The sequence below is a fragment of the Lepidochelys kempii genome, chromosome 11, assembly GCF_965140285.1.
Source record: "Lepidochelys kempii isolate rLepKem1 chromosome 11, rLepKem1.hap1, whole genome shotgun sequence".
NCBI classification, from domain to species: Eukaryota; Metazoa; Chordata; order Testudines; family Cheloniidae; genus Lepidochelys; species Lepidochelys kempii.
In genome coordinates this window covers 37,868,831-37,886,293 of record NC_136390.1, presented here as the reverse complement: position 1 = coordinate 37,886,293, position 17,463 = coordinate 37,868,831, and the positions used below count along the sequence as shown (strand labels likewise).

At 41.7% G+C, this 17,463-nt stretch overlaps 1 protein-coding gene across 3 annotated transcripts in view; it reads left to right on the top strand.

The window, feature by feature from the left end:
• The window catches only part of STK39 (serine/threonine kinase 39), a 198,848-nt gene extending 185,950 nt beyond the window's left edge, over window positions 1–12,898 (top strand). For all 3 annotated transcript variants that reach the window (XM_073305735.2, XM_073305734.2, XM_073305733.2), the window contains 2 exons: window positions 610–674; window positions 11,422–12,898. In XM_073305735.2, coding sequence (XP_073161836.2) covers window positions 610–674; window positions 11,422–11,496 — 140 coding nt within the window. In that variant the 3' untranslated portion in view covers window positions 11,497–12,898. The remainder of the gene's footprint in view (window positions 1–609; window positions 675–11,421) is intronic.
• The last annotated feature ends 4,565 nt before the right edge of the window (window positions 12,899–17,463 follow it).

Sequence of the window (17,463 nt, the reverse complement as noted above, 5' to 3'; positions counted from 1 at the left end):
ATGAGGCTGAAAATATTGGTGACAGTATTTGGTTTCTGTGTTGATTCATTTAAATTAGTTTTAGGTCACAAAAAGTCATTTAGCTTTCCTGGTGTGCTTTCTAAATATTTTTTTCCCTTCAGTTTCAAGAGCGAAACTTGTCAGACTATTTATTTGAATTGGCCATGTTGGCCAGACAGTTTCCTTATACCCTCTGAATGCCTATAATCTTCCAGGGTAGATACTCCATTGTACTCAATATGTACTCTAACACAGCAGAAACTGTTACCACAGAGAGAGAGATCTAGCCATGGGCTAGCAAAAGGCCAGAAGAATGGAAAAATGTATTATTACCCCCCACAAATATTCCCCTCTCCACTTTCCTGTAAATTAAAGACTGTACACTGTAATGTGCATAATAGATTCTAGACCTATGTGCTGCTCTGTTAGTAACTGTAGCATTCCTTGTAGCCCAGCAGTAATTTAGCCATTTAAGTGGTATATTACGTGTGTGTGTGTGTGTGTGCGTGCGCACTAGTGGAATTGCTCCCATCTGAATCAGTGTCTTGAAAGAGCACCCTATTTAATGCTATTTTCTATGTATGTCACTTTTCACAATTTATCTTACAGTTGCTGCTAATTTACAGAAGATAGTAGATGATCCTCAGGCCTTGAAAACATTGACTTTTAAATTGGTAAGTAAAAGGTTCTTGGTGACAAAACAATACACACAGAAAATAATTACTAATATTTCAAGCAAACTTTTTTTAGCTTCTGATCTGTTATTGGCTGTTCTTCTGTACAGAACATTTACATTTTTGAACAGTGTACAAACTAACAGGAAAATAGAAAGCTGAAAAAGCTTTGCCACAAACCACTGTTTAGAATGCTATGATCTAGTAATGCCTGGGCAATGCATTCCATTGGAACACACAACTGTCCTGGGTGTTCTGCAATTGCAGGTGGCAGTAGTGCAGGAGTGGGCAAACTACGGCCCACGGGCCACGTCTGGCCTGTCAGACCTTTAAATTCAGCCCTTCAGCTTCCGCCGGGGAACGGGGTCTGGGGTTGCCCTGCTCTGGCACTCCAGCCGGGGAGCGAGGTCGGGGGATTGTCCTGCTCTGCATATGCTATTGTTCCGTGCGGCTCCTGGAAGCAGCGGCATGTCCCCGCTCTGGCTCCTACATGTAGGAGCAGCCTGGGGGCTCCGCACGCTGCCCTCACCCCAAGCGCTGCTCTGCAGCTCCCGTTGGCCAGGAACGGTGGCCAGTGGGAGCTACTGGGGTGGCACCTGCAGACGGGGCAGCATACCGAGCCGTCTGGCTAGCGCTGCACCTCTGTGTAGGAGCCAAAAGGGGGACATGCCGCTGCTTCCGGGAGCTGCTTGAGGTAAACGCTGCCTGGAACCTGCACCCCGACCTCCTCCCTGCCCCAGCCCTGATCCCCCCTCCTGCACCCCAAACCCCTCGGTCCCAGCCCCACCGCAGAGCCTGCACCCCCAGCTAGAGCCCCAGCCCAAAGCCCCCACCCGCACCTTGAACCCATTTCTGGCCCCACCCCGGAGCCTACACCCCCTCCTGTATCCCAATTTTGCGAGCATTCATGGTCCACCATACAATTTCCATACCTGGATGTGCCCCTCAGGCCAAAAAGTTTGCCCAACCCTGCGCTAGCTTGTTGGAAAGAATTGGACAACATATTTACCTTCGTCCAGTTGAACCAGTACAATGCTTGCGGAATCTTCTCTAGACTGGGAGAAAGCCATTGAATTCAGTCCTCTAAATCCGTTCCTCAGTGCAATAGTTTGTGGTTGGAAACTACCCAGAAGTCCATGTAGGAGGTCCCAGAATGCATTCATATAATCGTGGCCGTAAGGCAGGTTGTGTATGGATGTGTCAGTCTGTCGTTAGTTAAAAACCAAGTTGCTGTGTGGATAGGCCATGCTATTGGGAGGGAAAACAAGAGAAACAATTATACAATCTCTGTCCCTACAATGGTTTCCTCACTGAGTGTCGGAGAACTCAGTGAAGGGCCCCCAGCTACGGTATTACATTCTTGGTACTTTTTAAGTAAAACAAGTTGGGAATCTTGGTGCAAACAACCATTTTACTGATCTCTGCCAATGTATCTGAACCATGTACATGAATTAAAGTGAATTCAAAGCTACACTCTCCTAATAAAGCTTTCCTGTGGAGCCAAGTACTCTTAGCTGTAGGGGGGAGAGAGCACGTCGTACAAGGTGAATATATAAAGGTCTAATGTGACTGGGAGCTATTGTAGAGCCACTCAAGTGAAAGCCTAATGAACAAGAAGTAACACTAACTCCAACCATCAAATCACAATAATGGGCTCTAATGGACAGGCATATTTTTTAATGGCATACTCACACCAGTAAATAATGACTGTAGTCTCTGGTCTGCCTGTGAAATAGCGTGATGGGAATGGCATGCAGGTCACTCAAAATAAATATGAAGTCAAGATGTAGTAAATAGTTGCCATAGCAATGGCACATAATCCAGCTTTTATCTCACTTACTGCTATTTTGCTACTTTTAATAAATGTTGATAAAAGTTGACCAAAATGATCATCTTCGATATACAAATCTATAGATGCCTGAAGTCCCTGTCAAAACAATACAAGATGTATTAATATAAATTTAACCTTACATTGCAAAGACTTACTTCAAAATTGCTTGCGTTGATGTGCTATATTTGCATTTTTCCAAAATTAAGTGGAAAATATGTATAGCCAAAGCTGTTGGCTGATTAGTTATGTAAATATTACTGCTACCAATTAACTTTCTAGCTTTTAACACTCTCAGCTGAGAGTGACTGCTGTATATGAAAGGATAGAATAAATGTTTCTTAGACAAGAGATCCTCCAGAGAGGTGCTTAATTTATAAAATAGGCTACTTCATGACAATTTTTATAGTCTAGATTGGATTTTTAAAGAGAAGACTTAATAGATCACCTCGTCCATCCACTTGTTGGTTTGGGATTTTTCCCCCTCTGTCATTTTAAAATGACATGATCAATGGGGCTTCCACCCCTTCCCTTGTGAGACTGTTCAGTAGAACCAACCATTCAGGAAAAAGCGTTAACGCAGGTTTAAAACTTCCCTTTGACTGATTTCATACTATTTATCCCATACCCTAAACTATTTCTCTATTTCTATGTCAATTACCCTCTAAATATAGGGGTTTTTTTGGTCTTTCCCCTTTGTTGTTGTTTAGCCAGGCTAGCTACAGAGCATTCAGTTAATGTAATAGTTCATCAAAAACCAATCCACTTGACATGTTTTCTTGCATTTCTCTGACTGTTTGTCTACTATGTTTCTGGTACTGAGGCACACACAGTGGCATGCAATATTCCAAATGTCTGTAGGAAAGGAGGATCACTCTCCTGGTCTGTGAAGAGAGGACTTTTTATATATGGTCCAAAATGATGTTGATTCTCTTTGGGTAGGGGAGGTGCCAGATCATAATTCAATCCAATTTTCTGTGCACAATCAACCTAACTTTTTTTCAGCATTACCCCTATCTAACTACAGTTCTATAGCCTGTTGACATCACTGGGCATTGATTGGACCCTGTGTGTCATCTTCTGAGGGAATATCTTCTATTTGGATAGTTTCCCACAGATGTTCTTTGTTAGGTAGCATTTTCCAAGAGTGAATCTAATTCCTATTGATATTTCTAACCTCGCTAGGTTTCTCTTGTATTTCCCTGTCCTCTGACTTTTTAATACCTCCCAGTTTAGTATTATCCTTCAGTGTATTTCATATGTGATCTTAATCCTTCTGCTCATAGGTCGTGGAATAGATGCCAAATAAAATAGTGTCTAACACTGAACTTTGTTATCTACCACACACTCTCCTCTGTTTTTCATTAATTTTTAGCCAAGATTTCACCCCATTTGACAGTGTTTCTATACAATTCAGTTCAAATTGATTTTGCTAGTAAATATTTCCTGGAAAGCTGAAGTCTAACACACATCCTCTGTCCACTGACTTTGTAAATGTGATTGAAAAGTGGGCCAGTTAATCTTGCCTTATTTATCATTACTCATTACCATGTGTCTGTTACTTCCTGGCTGTTTACAGATTGTTTCCATTCATGTTTGGACTTCTGCTTAAATAGCAACTATAGTCTCCCGTAGAAAACCTTAACTATGCAATATCTAAGAATTTAGATTCAGGCAACTTCCATGTCTTCAATAAATTTCGATGATCCATTTGATGATGCAATGTAGATATTGGCATTTATACTCTATTAAATTTCTATTTTCATGTCTCTTGTTGAAAATTGAGTAGATTTCAATGCTACATAAGAATGGCCTTACTGGGTCAGACCAAAGGTCCATTTAGCCCAGTATTCTGTCTTCCAACAGTGGCCAATGCCAGGTGCCCTAAAGGGAATGAACAGAACTGGTAATCATCAAGATCCATCCCCTGTTGTCCATTCCCAGCTTCTGGCAAACAGAGGCTAGGGACACCATCCTTGACAAGAGCCATTGAGGGACCTATCCTCCATGAGTTTATCTAGTTCTTTTTTGAACGCTGTTATAGTCTTGGCCTTCACAACAACCTCTGGCAAAGAGTTTCACAGGTTGACTGTGCGTCCTTGTGTTATGAGAAGGAGTAAATTATACTTTTCTCCACACCAGTCATGACCTCATTGTATAGACCTCATTCATAACTTCCCTTAGTCATCTCTTTTCCAAGCTGAAAAGTCCCAATCCTATTAATCTCTCCTCATACTGAAGCCATTCCTTACCCCTAATCGTTTTTGTTGCCCTTTTCTGAATCTTTTCCGATTCCACTATATCTTTTTTGAGATGAGGTGACCACACCTGCATGCAGTATTCAAGATGTGGGCGTACCATGGATTTATATAGAGGCAATATGATATTTTCTATCTTATCCCTAACGTAATGATTCCCAACATTCTGTTAGGGTTTTTTGACTGCTGCTGCACTTTGAGTGGATGTTTTCAGAGAACTAGCCACAGATGACTCCAAGATCTTTCTTGAGTGGTAACAGTTAATTTAGAACCCATCACTTTATATGTATGGTTGGGATTATGTTTTCCAAAGTGCATTACTTTGCATTTATCAACAATACTAGCTAGAATTAATCTTATTTTAACCTATAACTGCCTAATCTTTAAAGTGACGCTATATGTATGTGTGTATATTATATATATATATAATGTATAAAGTTGCCTGTCTTATTGATGATACCTTTAGATTGCTTTAAAAACAGACTACCTCTTCTCCTGGACAAGTCCTTTCAATTAAGAGTAATATAACTAGTGGATAAGGGTGAGAGTGAGAGTGGTAGACAGTACCGGATTTGCCATGGCGCTGGGCCCACGGTTCAAAGGGGCCCTGGCCCGGCCCACTATTCTCCATCCCTCTCCCCACCCCCTCCTGTGAGGGCAGCAGGCAGAAGCTGGGTCCTGCCGGCTCCTGCTGCAGGGCAGGCTCTGCCGGCAGCCAAGCTCCCCCCTCGTCCACCTCTTCCCCAGAGCATGCCTCGTTCCTCCCCCTCCCAGCGCTTCACCGGCCACTGAAACTGGCACAAGGGAAGGGGAGGAGCGGAGCCGCAGCACACTTGCTGCTGTGGGAGGAGGTGGAGAAGAGGCAGAGGTGGGGGTGGGGCCTGGGGGAAGGGGGTGGAATCAGGGCATGCCCCCTCCAGCCCCCTGCTGTGAGCTGCTCGGGGCAGGGGGCTGGGAGCACCCCCCTCGCACACACCCCTGCCCTGACACCTGCACCCCCCTCGCACACACTCCAGCCCTCTGCTCTGACTCCTACAACCCCCCACATCTCCAGTCCCCTCACACCCCATGCCCTGACTCTTGTACGCCCCCCCAACATCCTCATCCCCGTCCTGAGCACCAAACGGGAGCTCCTGCCCCCCCCCGCACACACACACTCCCACCTGCACCCCTCACACCAAATGGGAGCTGCTCCAGGTAAGCGCTCCACACCCCAACCTCCTGTCCCAACCCTGAGTCCCCTCCCTCACCCTAGCTCCTGGCCAGACCCTGCACCCCAACCCCTAGCCTGCTCTATAACCCTAACTCCCTCCCAGCCCTGTGCTCAGTGCTCTCCCACCCTCAGCTCAGTGCAGAGAGAGATGAAGAGAATGGGTTAGAATCAAAGAGAAGGTAGGTACCCGCTCTATGTGGGGAGGGGCGGGGGGATCCTGTTTAACCCCTCCCCAGCCCTGCTGCACTTGCAGTTTACCCCCTCCCTTGCTCCAGAGACTAACCCTAGCTCCTGTCCCGCTGTGCTTTTGCCCCCAGTCACTGCCTTGCTCCAGTCAGCAGGGACTAATCCTCCCCACATGCCCTACTGTGCTCATCTTGCCCCTGGCCCCTGCCTTGCTCCAGCTGGAGACCAATCCTCCCCTCTCCCCCCCACCCTGACCTGCTATCAGGGTGGATAAAAATCAATGACTTTTTTTAAAAATCAAAAAATCCAATTTTTTTAATTTAAATCGGATTTTTGAGGAACAAACCTATCTAAAGATAGTTTTAATTAAGATACATTATATCTCATCATGGAATAGGGATTATAAATTCTAATTCTATAGTATGAGACAATATATTTGTGTAACGTATAAGAAAAGCTTTGGAAATGAGTTCTAATAGTTCATGGATTAGGGACCCAATCTTATGGGGTTCCACAGGCTTCTGTATAGATTATTTAGGTTAATCTTTCTACCTACTCAATGGGACGCAGTGCTCAGTCTAGAAGATACCATCAGAGATGCTTAGTTTTGCAGTTCTCAAACTGTATTTGTGTCTCCAGAGGTAACATGCTTGTTAACAGCAAAAAAAAATGTTTTAAATAAATAAATGTATAGCGGTGAGAAATAAGACCTCAACTCTATTGTCCCTCTGCAAATTTGTGTACACAGAGTCAATCCCTTACCTCTCTTTAAAAGTGAAAAGTTTCAAAAAGTTCAATGAATAGAAGATTGTTGGGGGAGGAATGGATCTGGACAAGGAGAAGAAGGATACCCTGGGAGAATAACATGAGGGGGAAAGGAGTCCAGGACAGCTGGCTGTATTTTAAAGAATCCTTACTGAGGTTGCAGGAACAAACCATCCTGATGTGTAGAAAGAATAGTAAATATGGCAAGTGACCAGCTTGGCTTAACAGTAAAATCCTTACTGATCTTAAACACAAAAAAGAAGCTTACAAGAAGTGGAACGTTGGACAAATGACCAGGGAAGAATATAAAAATATTGCTCAGGCATGCAGGAGTGCAATCAGGAAGGCCAAATCACACTTGGAGTTGCAGCTAGCAAGGGATGTTAAGAGTAACAAGAAGGGTTTCTACAGGTATGTTAGCAACAAGAAGGTCAAGGAAAGTGTGGACCCCATACTGAATGGGGGAGGAAACCTAGTAACCGAGGATGTGGAAAGTTAATGTACTCAATGCTTTTTTTTTCTCTGTCTTCACGAACAAGGTCAGCTCCCAGACTGCTGCAATGGGCAGAACAGTATGGGGAGGAGGTGACCAGCCCTCTGTGGAGAAGGAAGTGGTTCAGGACTATTTAGAAAAGTTGGACAAGCACAAGTCCATGGGGCCGGATGTGCTGCATCCGAGGGTGCTAAAGGAGTTGATGGATGTGATTGCAGAGCCATTGGCCATTATCTTTGAAAACTCATGGCGATAGTGGGAGGTCCCAGATGACTGGAAAAAGGCTAATCTAGTGCCCATCTTGAAAAAAGGGAAGGAGGAGGATCCGGGGAACTACAGGCCAGTCAGCCTCACCTCAGTCCCTGGAAAAATCATGGAGCAGGTTCTTAAGGAATCAATTTTGAAGCACTGCGAGGAGAGGAAAGTGATCAGGAACAGTCAGCATGGATTCACCAAGGGCAAGTCATGCCTGACTAATCTAATTGCCTTCTATGACGAGATAACTGGCTCTGTGGATGAGGGGAAAGCAGTGGATGTGTTATTCCTTGACTTTAGCAAAGCTTTTGACACGGTCTCCCGCAGTATTCTTGCAAGCAAGTTAAAGAGGTATGGGCTGAATGAATGGATTATAAGGTGGATAGAAAGCTGGCTAGATCATCGGGCTCAGTAGGTAGTGATCAATGGCTCCATGTCCAGTTGGCAGCCGGTATCAAGAGGAGTGCCCCAAGGGTCGGTCCTGGGGCCAGTTTTGTTCAATATGCCATGGACTGCACCATCAGCAAGTTTGCAGATGACACTAAACTGGGAGGAGCGGTAGATGTGCTAGAGGGTAGGGATAGGATACAGAGGAACCTAGACAAATTGGAGGATTGGGTCAAAAGAAATCTGATGAGGTTCAACAAGGACAAGTGCAGAGTCCTGACCTTAGGACGGAAGAATCCCATGCATGGCTACAGACTAGGGACCGAATGGCTAGGCAGCAGTTCTGCAGAAAAGGACCTAGGGATTACAGTGGACAAGAAGCTGGATATGAGTCAACAGTGTGCCCTTGTTGCCAAGAAGGCGAACGGCATTTTGGGCTGTATAAGTAGGCGCATTGTCAGCAGATCGAGGGACATGATCATTCCCCTCTATTCGGCATTGGTGAGGCCTCATCTGGAATACTGTGTCCAGTTTTGGGTCCCATACTACAAGAAGGATGTGGAAAAAATTGGAAAGAGTCCAGCAGAGGGCAACAAAAATTATTAGGGGGCTGGAGCACATGGTTTATGAAGAGAGGCTGAGGGAACTGAGATTATTTAGTCTGCAGAAGAGAAGAATGAGGGGGGATTTGATAGGTCCTTTCAACTACCTGAAAGGGGGTTCCAAAGAGGATGGCTCTAGACTATTCTCAGTGGTAGCTGATGACAGAACAAGGAGTAATGGTCTCAAGTTGCAGTGGGGGAGGTTTAGGTTGGATATTAGGAAAAACTTTTTCACTAGGAGGGTGGTGAAGCACTGGAATGGGTTACCTAGGGAGGTGGTGGAATCTCCTTCCTTAGAGGTTTTTAAGGTCAGACTTGACAAAGCCCTGGCTGGAATGATTTAATTGGGGATTGGTCCTGCTTTGAGGACTAGGGTTGGACTAGATGACCTCCTGAGGTCCCTTCCAACCCTGACATTTGTGATTCTAAGTCTGGAGATAAATGTGAGAAGCGAGGGACATATGCTTTTTTGTTAAAATATTATGTTTGCTGTTGAAGAAAAAAATCCAAAATATTTAACGTTTTAGTTAAATAAAACAATTTAAATGTCTTTCTGGTGATGTTCTCCTCCTAATACAGCCTGGCAAGAAAATCCTCCAAATATTAATGATTAACCTGGTGAATTGGAGATAGTACATCTCCCAATGACTTCATAAATATCTGCTTCAGTTATCTTTGGTAAATGAAATAACCAAACAATCATTCATTTTCTGATATAGCTGTAAACTCATCTGAAAAATTTTCAAAATAAATCACTGTTTAAAAATATATAGTGTGTACCTTCTAAAAATGAAACCTACATCTATCTCTGAGTTGTGAAGAATATGTATTAAGGTTATAACAACCAACAAGAATGCACTTTAGGTAGAAAACCATGATTAAATCAAGTCTTCCTGACTAGTGATTTAAATCATGATTTAAATCAAATCCACCCTGCCCACTGGGCTCTTGCCCCAGCCCCTTCATTCCTCAAAGGGGCCCACAGGTATGTTTGACGCCGGGCCCACAACAAGTTAATCTGGCCCTGTTGGTAGATGATATGAAAACTCCATTTAGTCACTAAAAGTCCAGTGCCCATTGTCAGTGGGAGTCTTTCCACTGAAATCAGTGGAGCTACATGAAGCTTTTAACATAGGGCATCAGTGATATCTAAGGCTATTCAATACCCTGCACTGAGAGAGAAGACAAGGCCTCATCTTGCATTTTTATAATAGAAATAAAATGATGCTTTCTTACTCCTAAACAAAAAATAGAAGAGGAGAAACTGATGGAATACTTTTACTGTATCTGGCCTTTAAGAGTGAGCAACTCAGCATGGCTCTTGTGAACACCCAATTAGTTTTCTTTGTCAGTGGTGAAAAACTATTGGTGAAAAATTTCAGTGATAAAGCATGCACTTTATGTACATGTTCTGTGGCTCTTTTCTTACTGTTACAGTATACACACTAACTTGTAATAAACTTGTAATAAAAAGGATTAAGAGAATTTTTCATAGGGGGAGACTAAGGCCTGGTCTACACTGGGGGATCGATCTAAGTTACGCAACTTCAGCTATGTGAACAACGTAGCTGAAGTCAGTGTATTTAGATCTACTTACTGCGGTGTCTTCACTGCAGTAGGTTGACTGCTGACACTCCCCCATCAACTCCGCCTTCGCTTTTTGCTCCGGTGGAGTACCGGAGTGGACGGGAGAGCGCTTGGCGGTCGATTTATCATGTCTTCACTAGACGCGATAAATCGACCCCTGCTGGATTGATCACTCCGGAGGTAAGTGTAGACATGCCTTAAGTGTTGTAACGGTTTAATGGGAGCTGTGCCAAGTAGAGTCAAAAGGTGTCTTTCGTGTGTAATTTACCACTAGCCACCATTCATCAGACTACTTTATTTCTTATAATCAGATGTATGCACCAAAGAGGTATCCAGTTTCTAGCAACTTAATGAGGACTTCTGTGAAAATGTAGTCACCACTCAGCTACAGATGGCCAATTTTATATTTAAAACGAATAATTAAAATATTTAGACTAAACAAATTGCACTTGTTAAAAGTAGTTTTGAAGCAGCAGTTCCTTCCTAGAAAATTTGACTTATACTTTCACTATTATTTGTGAAAATCATTTACCCTTTAAATGCATATATTACATTGTGCCAGTTGCATGCTGCAAAGCACATTACTAAAGAAGCACCTCTGATTGCTCGTACTAGATTGTAGCGTGTGTCAAAAGGAGAGATCCCTTAGTACTTTCCCAAACAATAGCACTGACTCCCCACAGATTTTCTTATTCTTATTTAAAAATTCATGGCCAAATATTCTAAAACAGATTTGAAATCAGTAATTGTAATCTCGTGGCATGTATTTTTTGTAAATATACAAAATATATTATACTGTGCATGTAGCTGTCCTGATTCTCTCACATTTAGAAGGCAGACTTTGGGCCCCTCTGGAAAAATAATTTGCTTTTGTGTTTTTTTTTTAAAAGTGCCAGTTTTGGATGACTCCAAACTGTTTTCTGGAAGCATGGCCCCAAGTGTTTGTTTTTCATAACTTTTTTTAATTAGCCATATTGATTTAAACATTTTGTACCTTGATATAAGTGTGCAGTTTACGAACAGTGATAGAGGATAGTCCTAGCAGTCTAGACACTAAACTGAATAAAGCATTTTGTTACTAGTGTGGCCGTACAGGGAAATGTAGAATTATAGAATGGCTGTCAAATATTCCTTTTTAACCTATTCTAATAAATGTCTGTTTTCGTCTTGCAGGCTTCTGGTTGTGATGGCACGGAGATCCCTGATGAGGTGAAACTGATTGGGTTTGCTCAGTTAAGTGTCAGCTGATGTCTGTCCCTCGACCCCCAGCAGAATTGTGAGTTTGTGAGGAGGCCAGCTTAGATGCGAAGAAAATTAAAGCACCCACACTGAGTTCTGCTTCATTCTCTAGCAATTCACAAAGTCAGAAGAAGCAAAGCCCTCAGCTACACTGCTGCTGCTAACATTCAAAATGCTACTAAACGTCTCTTATCAATTTGGATTTCCCCTATGTGAAAAGCATATGGAAATGCTCTCAGGTGGCTGTATTTATTGGTTACAGAAGGAATTTTCTATTAAATTTATTTCAGTTTTCATAAAATTTCAGTGATACTATTTTAATTATGTACTTCTGATTGACAATACCACCTCTCTTTTGTTGTATTTAGAAATTAACATACTTATAAAAGTTAACATATATTAGCCAAACTTGAATTCTAGTTTTAAAACTGACTGTGAATTTTATTTTTCATATATTTATGCATTACACATCCTAGCTATAAGAAAATGATTGAGCTGATTATGTGCTACTTGCAGTTAGTCTCCTGTTGAAACAAAATTTCAGATATATCTTTGAAGTATTTGTAACTTCTAGTTTTTGAAATGATTGAATTATGAGTTTAGGAAGCTTGTATTGGTTTCTGTGTCTAAAAACCAATCCACAATCTGATTGTCAAGGGTGTGGGAGGTGCCTTGCGGACATTGATGTTTTGAGAATGTGCCTGAGGCTGCTTAAATCTAGAATAGTCTCAGTTCTAGAAGCACCATATATATTTGTCTGAGTTAGAAGGGGATATGCTGTAGCAAAGATGTTAGACAAGTTTGGCCTAAACTATGCTTTGTTGGGGAGTCTACAAGCAAGAATTATTATAAAATGTTGCCATTAAGCTAGACTGCTTACTGTGCCCATCTCTGATTTGGCTTATCCTTAAGCGACAGAAATTATTTTGTAAAGGTGATAAAACTTGAACAGAATCTGAGCTTTACTTGAAATTCTGCAAAATACCAAGGTGGAGTGAAAAATAATAGAAAGGGGTTTGTGCAATGACTAAAAGGTAAAATTTTGTTAAAAAACAAAACAAAAAAAACCCAATTCTGACCCAAGTAGTCTTATGCTTAACCTGTGACATAGCTATTATGGAGCTAGTAAACTTTAGAAAGATTCTGAAATTTGGAGCATATGTTCAAGGAGGTATATTTCTTGGATGTTACCATTTAAACTACTTCCTAGCTAAAACTAGATAAATGGCAGCTCTTTAATGTACTGAAAATGGCAAATATATATTATTAAGAAAAAGTTATTTATAACGCCTTGTCATAATTGTTGGGGTGTTCTAGAGCCAATTGCATAAAACTCAGTGTAATTTCATTCCATTTTATTGTTTACATGATTATTCAAAGATGACTGCAAAGGTAAAAGGAAAATAAAAGTGTTGCACAAATAGACTGTGTAATGAGTTTCCTTGATCTGTGTATTTTGTGCATTACTGTTGTAATGTGGCAGATAACGTTCTCTTATAAGATCACCTGCAACTACTTGTGTTCTTTACTTGCCTTATTGAAAATGCCACCTGGAAAGGAAACCTGGTTCATAAAGCTCAGAAGAAGAAATGGAAACCCCTCCCCCCACCCCAATTATATGTTCCTGTACATCGGCCTGCAATGGAGGATTGTTCCCTAGTGCTCACTGTTCAGTGCTTTGCCTAATCTACTGTTAAAAGGCCCAAGTGTTGAGGCAATAGTTGTGAAGGAGGCAATAGTGAGAGCAGAACTGGAACTGTGAAACTACTTTCTCAGACTGGTTTGAATGAGAATAAGGAAACGGCTTGCCTGCCCAAATTAGGGGAGAAGGTGCTATTTGACAGGCGATGTAATTAAGAAGTATCAGTTAGGGAGAAAAAGGCTCTATTGAAATAAGAGTAAACGAAAAGGGGAAATTATAAACTCATCTGGCTCCTGATAAAGTGTTTCACATGTTTGTAATGCTGTGAACAGATCATTAGTCACTAAGCAAGAGTGAAAGTATTTAAGTGCATGAGCTGTGGTTGCATTTAATGATTCTTGGCACATACAGCATCTTGGATTTTTAAAGCACTGTACAATTATTAACTAATTCTCCTGTGAAAATAGGTGGGTAACTTTTACTTTACAGAAAAGTGATGTCCAGGGAGGCTTGCTGCTTGCCCAAGGCTACACGAAACATCAGGATTAGAATTTAGAAATTCCATGCTGCACTAAAGAAGCCAGGGAAAAGGCTGGGAATCACAATCTATTGATGAAGTAGTCGACAATATCCTCGAAGGGTGTGCCTATTATAGTGCTGCTCGTTAGTGATATTCTGTAGAAGCATGAAAACACTTCCTTTGTATTCAGGAAAACCTTTAAAGAGCTGGTCTTCACTATAGGAAATAGTTTCTTTGCTTTTATTACAGTTGCATTAAAGTGATTTTTGCAAGTACCAAAGCACTGTGTGTAAAATAGAACCCACAACAACAAAATGAATTTAGAAGGAAAGTAACTCGGGGGAAAAATAACTGCTCCAGCTTTAAATTTAGTAACTATTACTCTCATGAGGCGGATTATGCCACCAAACTATCAGTATAGACAAAGGTTTGATACTCAAAGTTGGCAAAAAACAGCAACATAGCTTAACATGCAGGCCAGTGTGCAGCTTCTGTGTAGGAATATAAACAGAAAGCACAATGGCATTCCAGAGTGAAGGACCTTTAAATGCTGCATTCAGATACTTCAGTTGAATATGGAGAGGAAAGAAAACCAGTGACTGTTACATGGGCAATTTTGCATCAGAAATGACCAAGACATGGATGCACTTCACACTGGGATCATGTATGGCCCCAGAGTAGTCGTGGGTGCTATTTATTTTGCCGGAGTTGATCAGACAATGGTCGGGTCTCTAGTAAGGGATGGAAAATACCTGGTTACATTCAAAAGGAGAAATGTCTAGTTAATTAGACTAACTTGGAACAGGTGAGGTACCGTATAGCCATCTGTGAGCCCAGGGAATGGGGCTTCTTGGAGAAATCTCCAGTATTTTTACAGCAGTGATTATATGCCATTGCTTACAGTTTTGCACTTGTAAAAGTTATTTGTTAATTAATTTCAATATCTGTAGAACCAGCCTTTTCAGTTCACTTTTATTTCCAGTGTGTTGAAAGCAGCTCTTCCTTTTGGGCAGAGGTTGAAGCCAGTGGATGGAAAACAAATTGTGTGTCTGCCCAGTGCTGTAAAAGAATAAGCATAAAACCCAGGTCAGCACTAAACTGACCTGCTACAATGTCTGGTGAGCCGTTCTTAGCTGATGTTCAGCTAAGAAAATACAAGTGGGGTGTACGGGGCCAGGGTAGAATTTTCATCCTCTTAACTCTGGGGACATGAAATCTTCAATATATTTAATCTTAGGCCAAGTAAACTTGGCTTCCATCTCTCTCTTCTTTGTGCCCCTTTCCAGCAGCTCTTCCCCCATGTTCTTACTATTCCCTCTTCTTGATGTCGACCTACCTTCCCACTTCCCTGACCCTCAGCTTATAAGAGGTTCTGCCCAGCTTCCTGGCACATGACTCCAATATATACTACGGTTTTGGGTCCCAAGGCAACTGCTTTCTGCCCCACCCGTGCACGGTGTGGCTACTTCTACCAGAAGCCCCCTGCTGCGACATCCGGAAGTCTGGGTGGGTGGGGGTTAACAGTGGCAGTAAGAGGATATGCTAAAAGAGAGGGAGGGAAGTCGTGACCAGTAGCTACAATCCCTTCCTCCTCCTGCCACCATATCCACTGGAACCATGACTGCCTTTGGGAAACGGGCTAGTCCTGTTGGGGTTTGACATCCTAGAGCAAGAGTCTCAAGGGTTATACCCTGAACAGATTCTGTTTTTTTTCCCCTAGGATTGGAGATGAAGGGGCTCCTCTGCAAAGTGCTTTTAAATAACATTATTTTCCTAAGAAATGGATCACTCTATAAAACTTGTAAATGGCCCTTTCTTCCCCTGCCCCCAGACCCACTCTTCTTGCCTAATCAGAGGCTTGTTTTTCCTTTCTACCAGCTAGACTTGCATACTGATGTTGGATGTGAGATTGGCCTGTGCCTGAAATCAGTCATAATGATGATGAGTCTGACACAGACCTAAAAAAAAAAATAAAAAAATCTGCTAATTAAGTGTGGTGAAAATACAGATTCTGTTTAGCAGGGAGGAGTTTTCTCTTTAGGGTTCTTCAAAGACCTTGTTAGTAATTAATTATATTCATTATAATGAGCAGTTCAGTTTTCCTTTTGTTCAGTTCCAGTGCCTGTTGGGTTGATTGTGGAGATTTTTCCCAGCACAGGTGACAAGCTCACCAAGCATCTTGCAGTGTTTCCATACCCAGGCGTGACCATACTGTGGTAGTAAGTTTAAATAGCGAAGTTGGCAGATGAGCAGGAGCCAATATCTCTGATCTCCCTCTGCTAATGAACTGACAGAGCAACTAGATTTGCTCACACCAGCAAAAATCCCCACCAGCAAAATCTCTCCCTCTTTTACTTGCATTTTATTACACGATGGTCCAATTGATTAAATATCCAGACTTAATAGCTGAGCATTATGACATGTTAGTAATTCATTTTGTCACTGTGAATAAACCCAACATTGCAGTGTACATAAAAATGTGGTTTTATGGCTGCTTTATGATTGATAGACGGCTGCTTGTCAAACTGTTTGCATACTGAAAGTAATCTGAGGTGCTGAATCAAACCCAGTAGTTAAGAAGCAAAGAACTTCATATTCTTCATAGGCAGTGCTGCATTGAGCAGACGGATATTAAAGGGAGTTATCCATAAATGGTTATGGTCATAAGCAAGAAGATTTAGTTTTTGCTGCATGGACCAAATGAGAGGCAATAATGTCCTTCTCAGGAAGCAAGTCCACGTAGTATCTTGCCGTCCAATCTACAAACATGAATGTGAAAGATTGTATTACTCTGCTGTCTCCATGGGGTAGAGAAAACCATTAGGGCAGATGGAGGTGTTTATGTGGGGAAACAGTTAAGGCATTTTTATTCAAAATCAATTCCCCATATTCATTTCTCTCCTCTATCCCTCTCCCTTTTTTAATGTGCAAATTTTATGAATAAAAGGTGTCTGCTTCCTTTCCACCTGCCAAAGACCTGTAACTGGAAAGCCCTTCAAGGACTGAGTTGTTTGGTTCTTTCCTGTTATAAGAGAGAAGTGTAATTCACTAGGCAGTGACTCTGCTAATATCTGGAAAGGTTTATTAAATAGAGAGTGCTTTTATTTTTAGTCTCAGATTACTGTGTTGGTGGCTAAATGGTTCCATTCTGCCTTCCCTGATGCACCTGTTCAAAACACTGTAGTTACTTAATAGGGCATATAGGTTTATCTCTACTTTCTAATTTTCTGGAGGATAAATGAGGTATAGCTTCTCCAGAGTTAAAGGGATTTAAGATAATCATGAGATAACATCTAGTCTTGGCTCTCAGAAAAACAGCTAACTTCATTGTCATCTGAAATGAAATGTTAATAAGAGCCAGAGGTACTGGTGTAGCCTAGTGGTTGTGGATGGGAAGGATCTGTATTTCTTACATAGCTTTCAGTGGATTAATAGGCATAACGATCTTGTATCCCAGTTGCAAAACATTTTGTGGGAGCTGAAAAAATTAGAGCTAAAATTGGAATATGGGTCTAAGCAAGATGTCTGCATCTTCAGAATTTAAAAAGCTTGAGAAAACTGAGTCCCTCTGTACAGGAATTTGGAAGAGTCCTACATGTACTTTCTACTGCCTTTAGATATTAAGGATGATGTGTTTTGATGTTAAATCCAATACCTGTTCTATTATATAACAGAAAGGAGAGGTTATACGGGTGGTAATTTTACAAGATTAGCACCTGAAAAGCCTCTCTGGATCCATAAATCACTATCATTCACAAGACCATGAAAACATTTGAGTGACCTGAAAATGTTAAATTCTTCTTTAATCTTTATC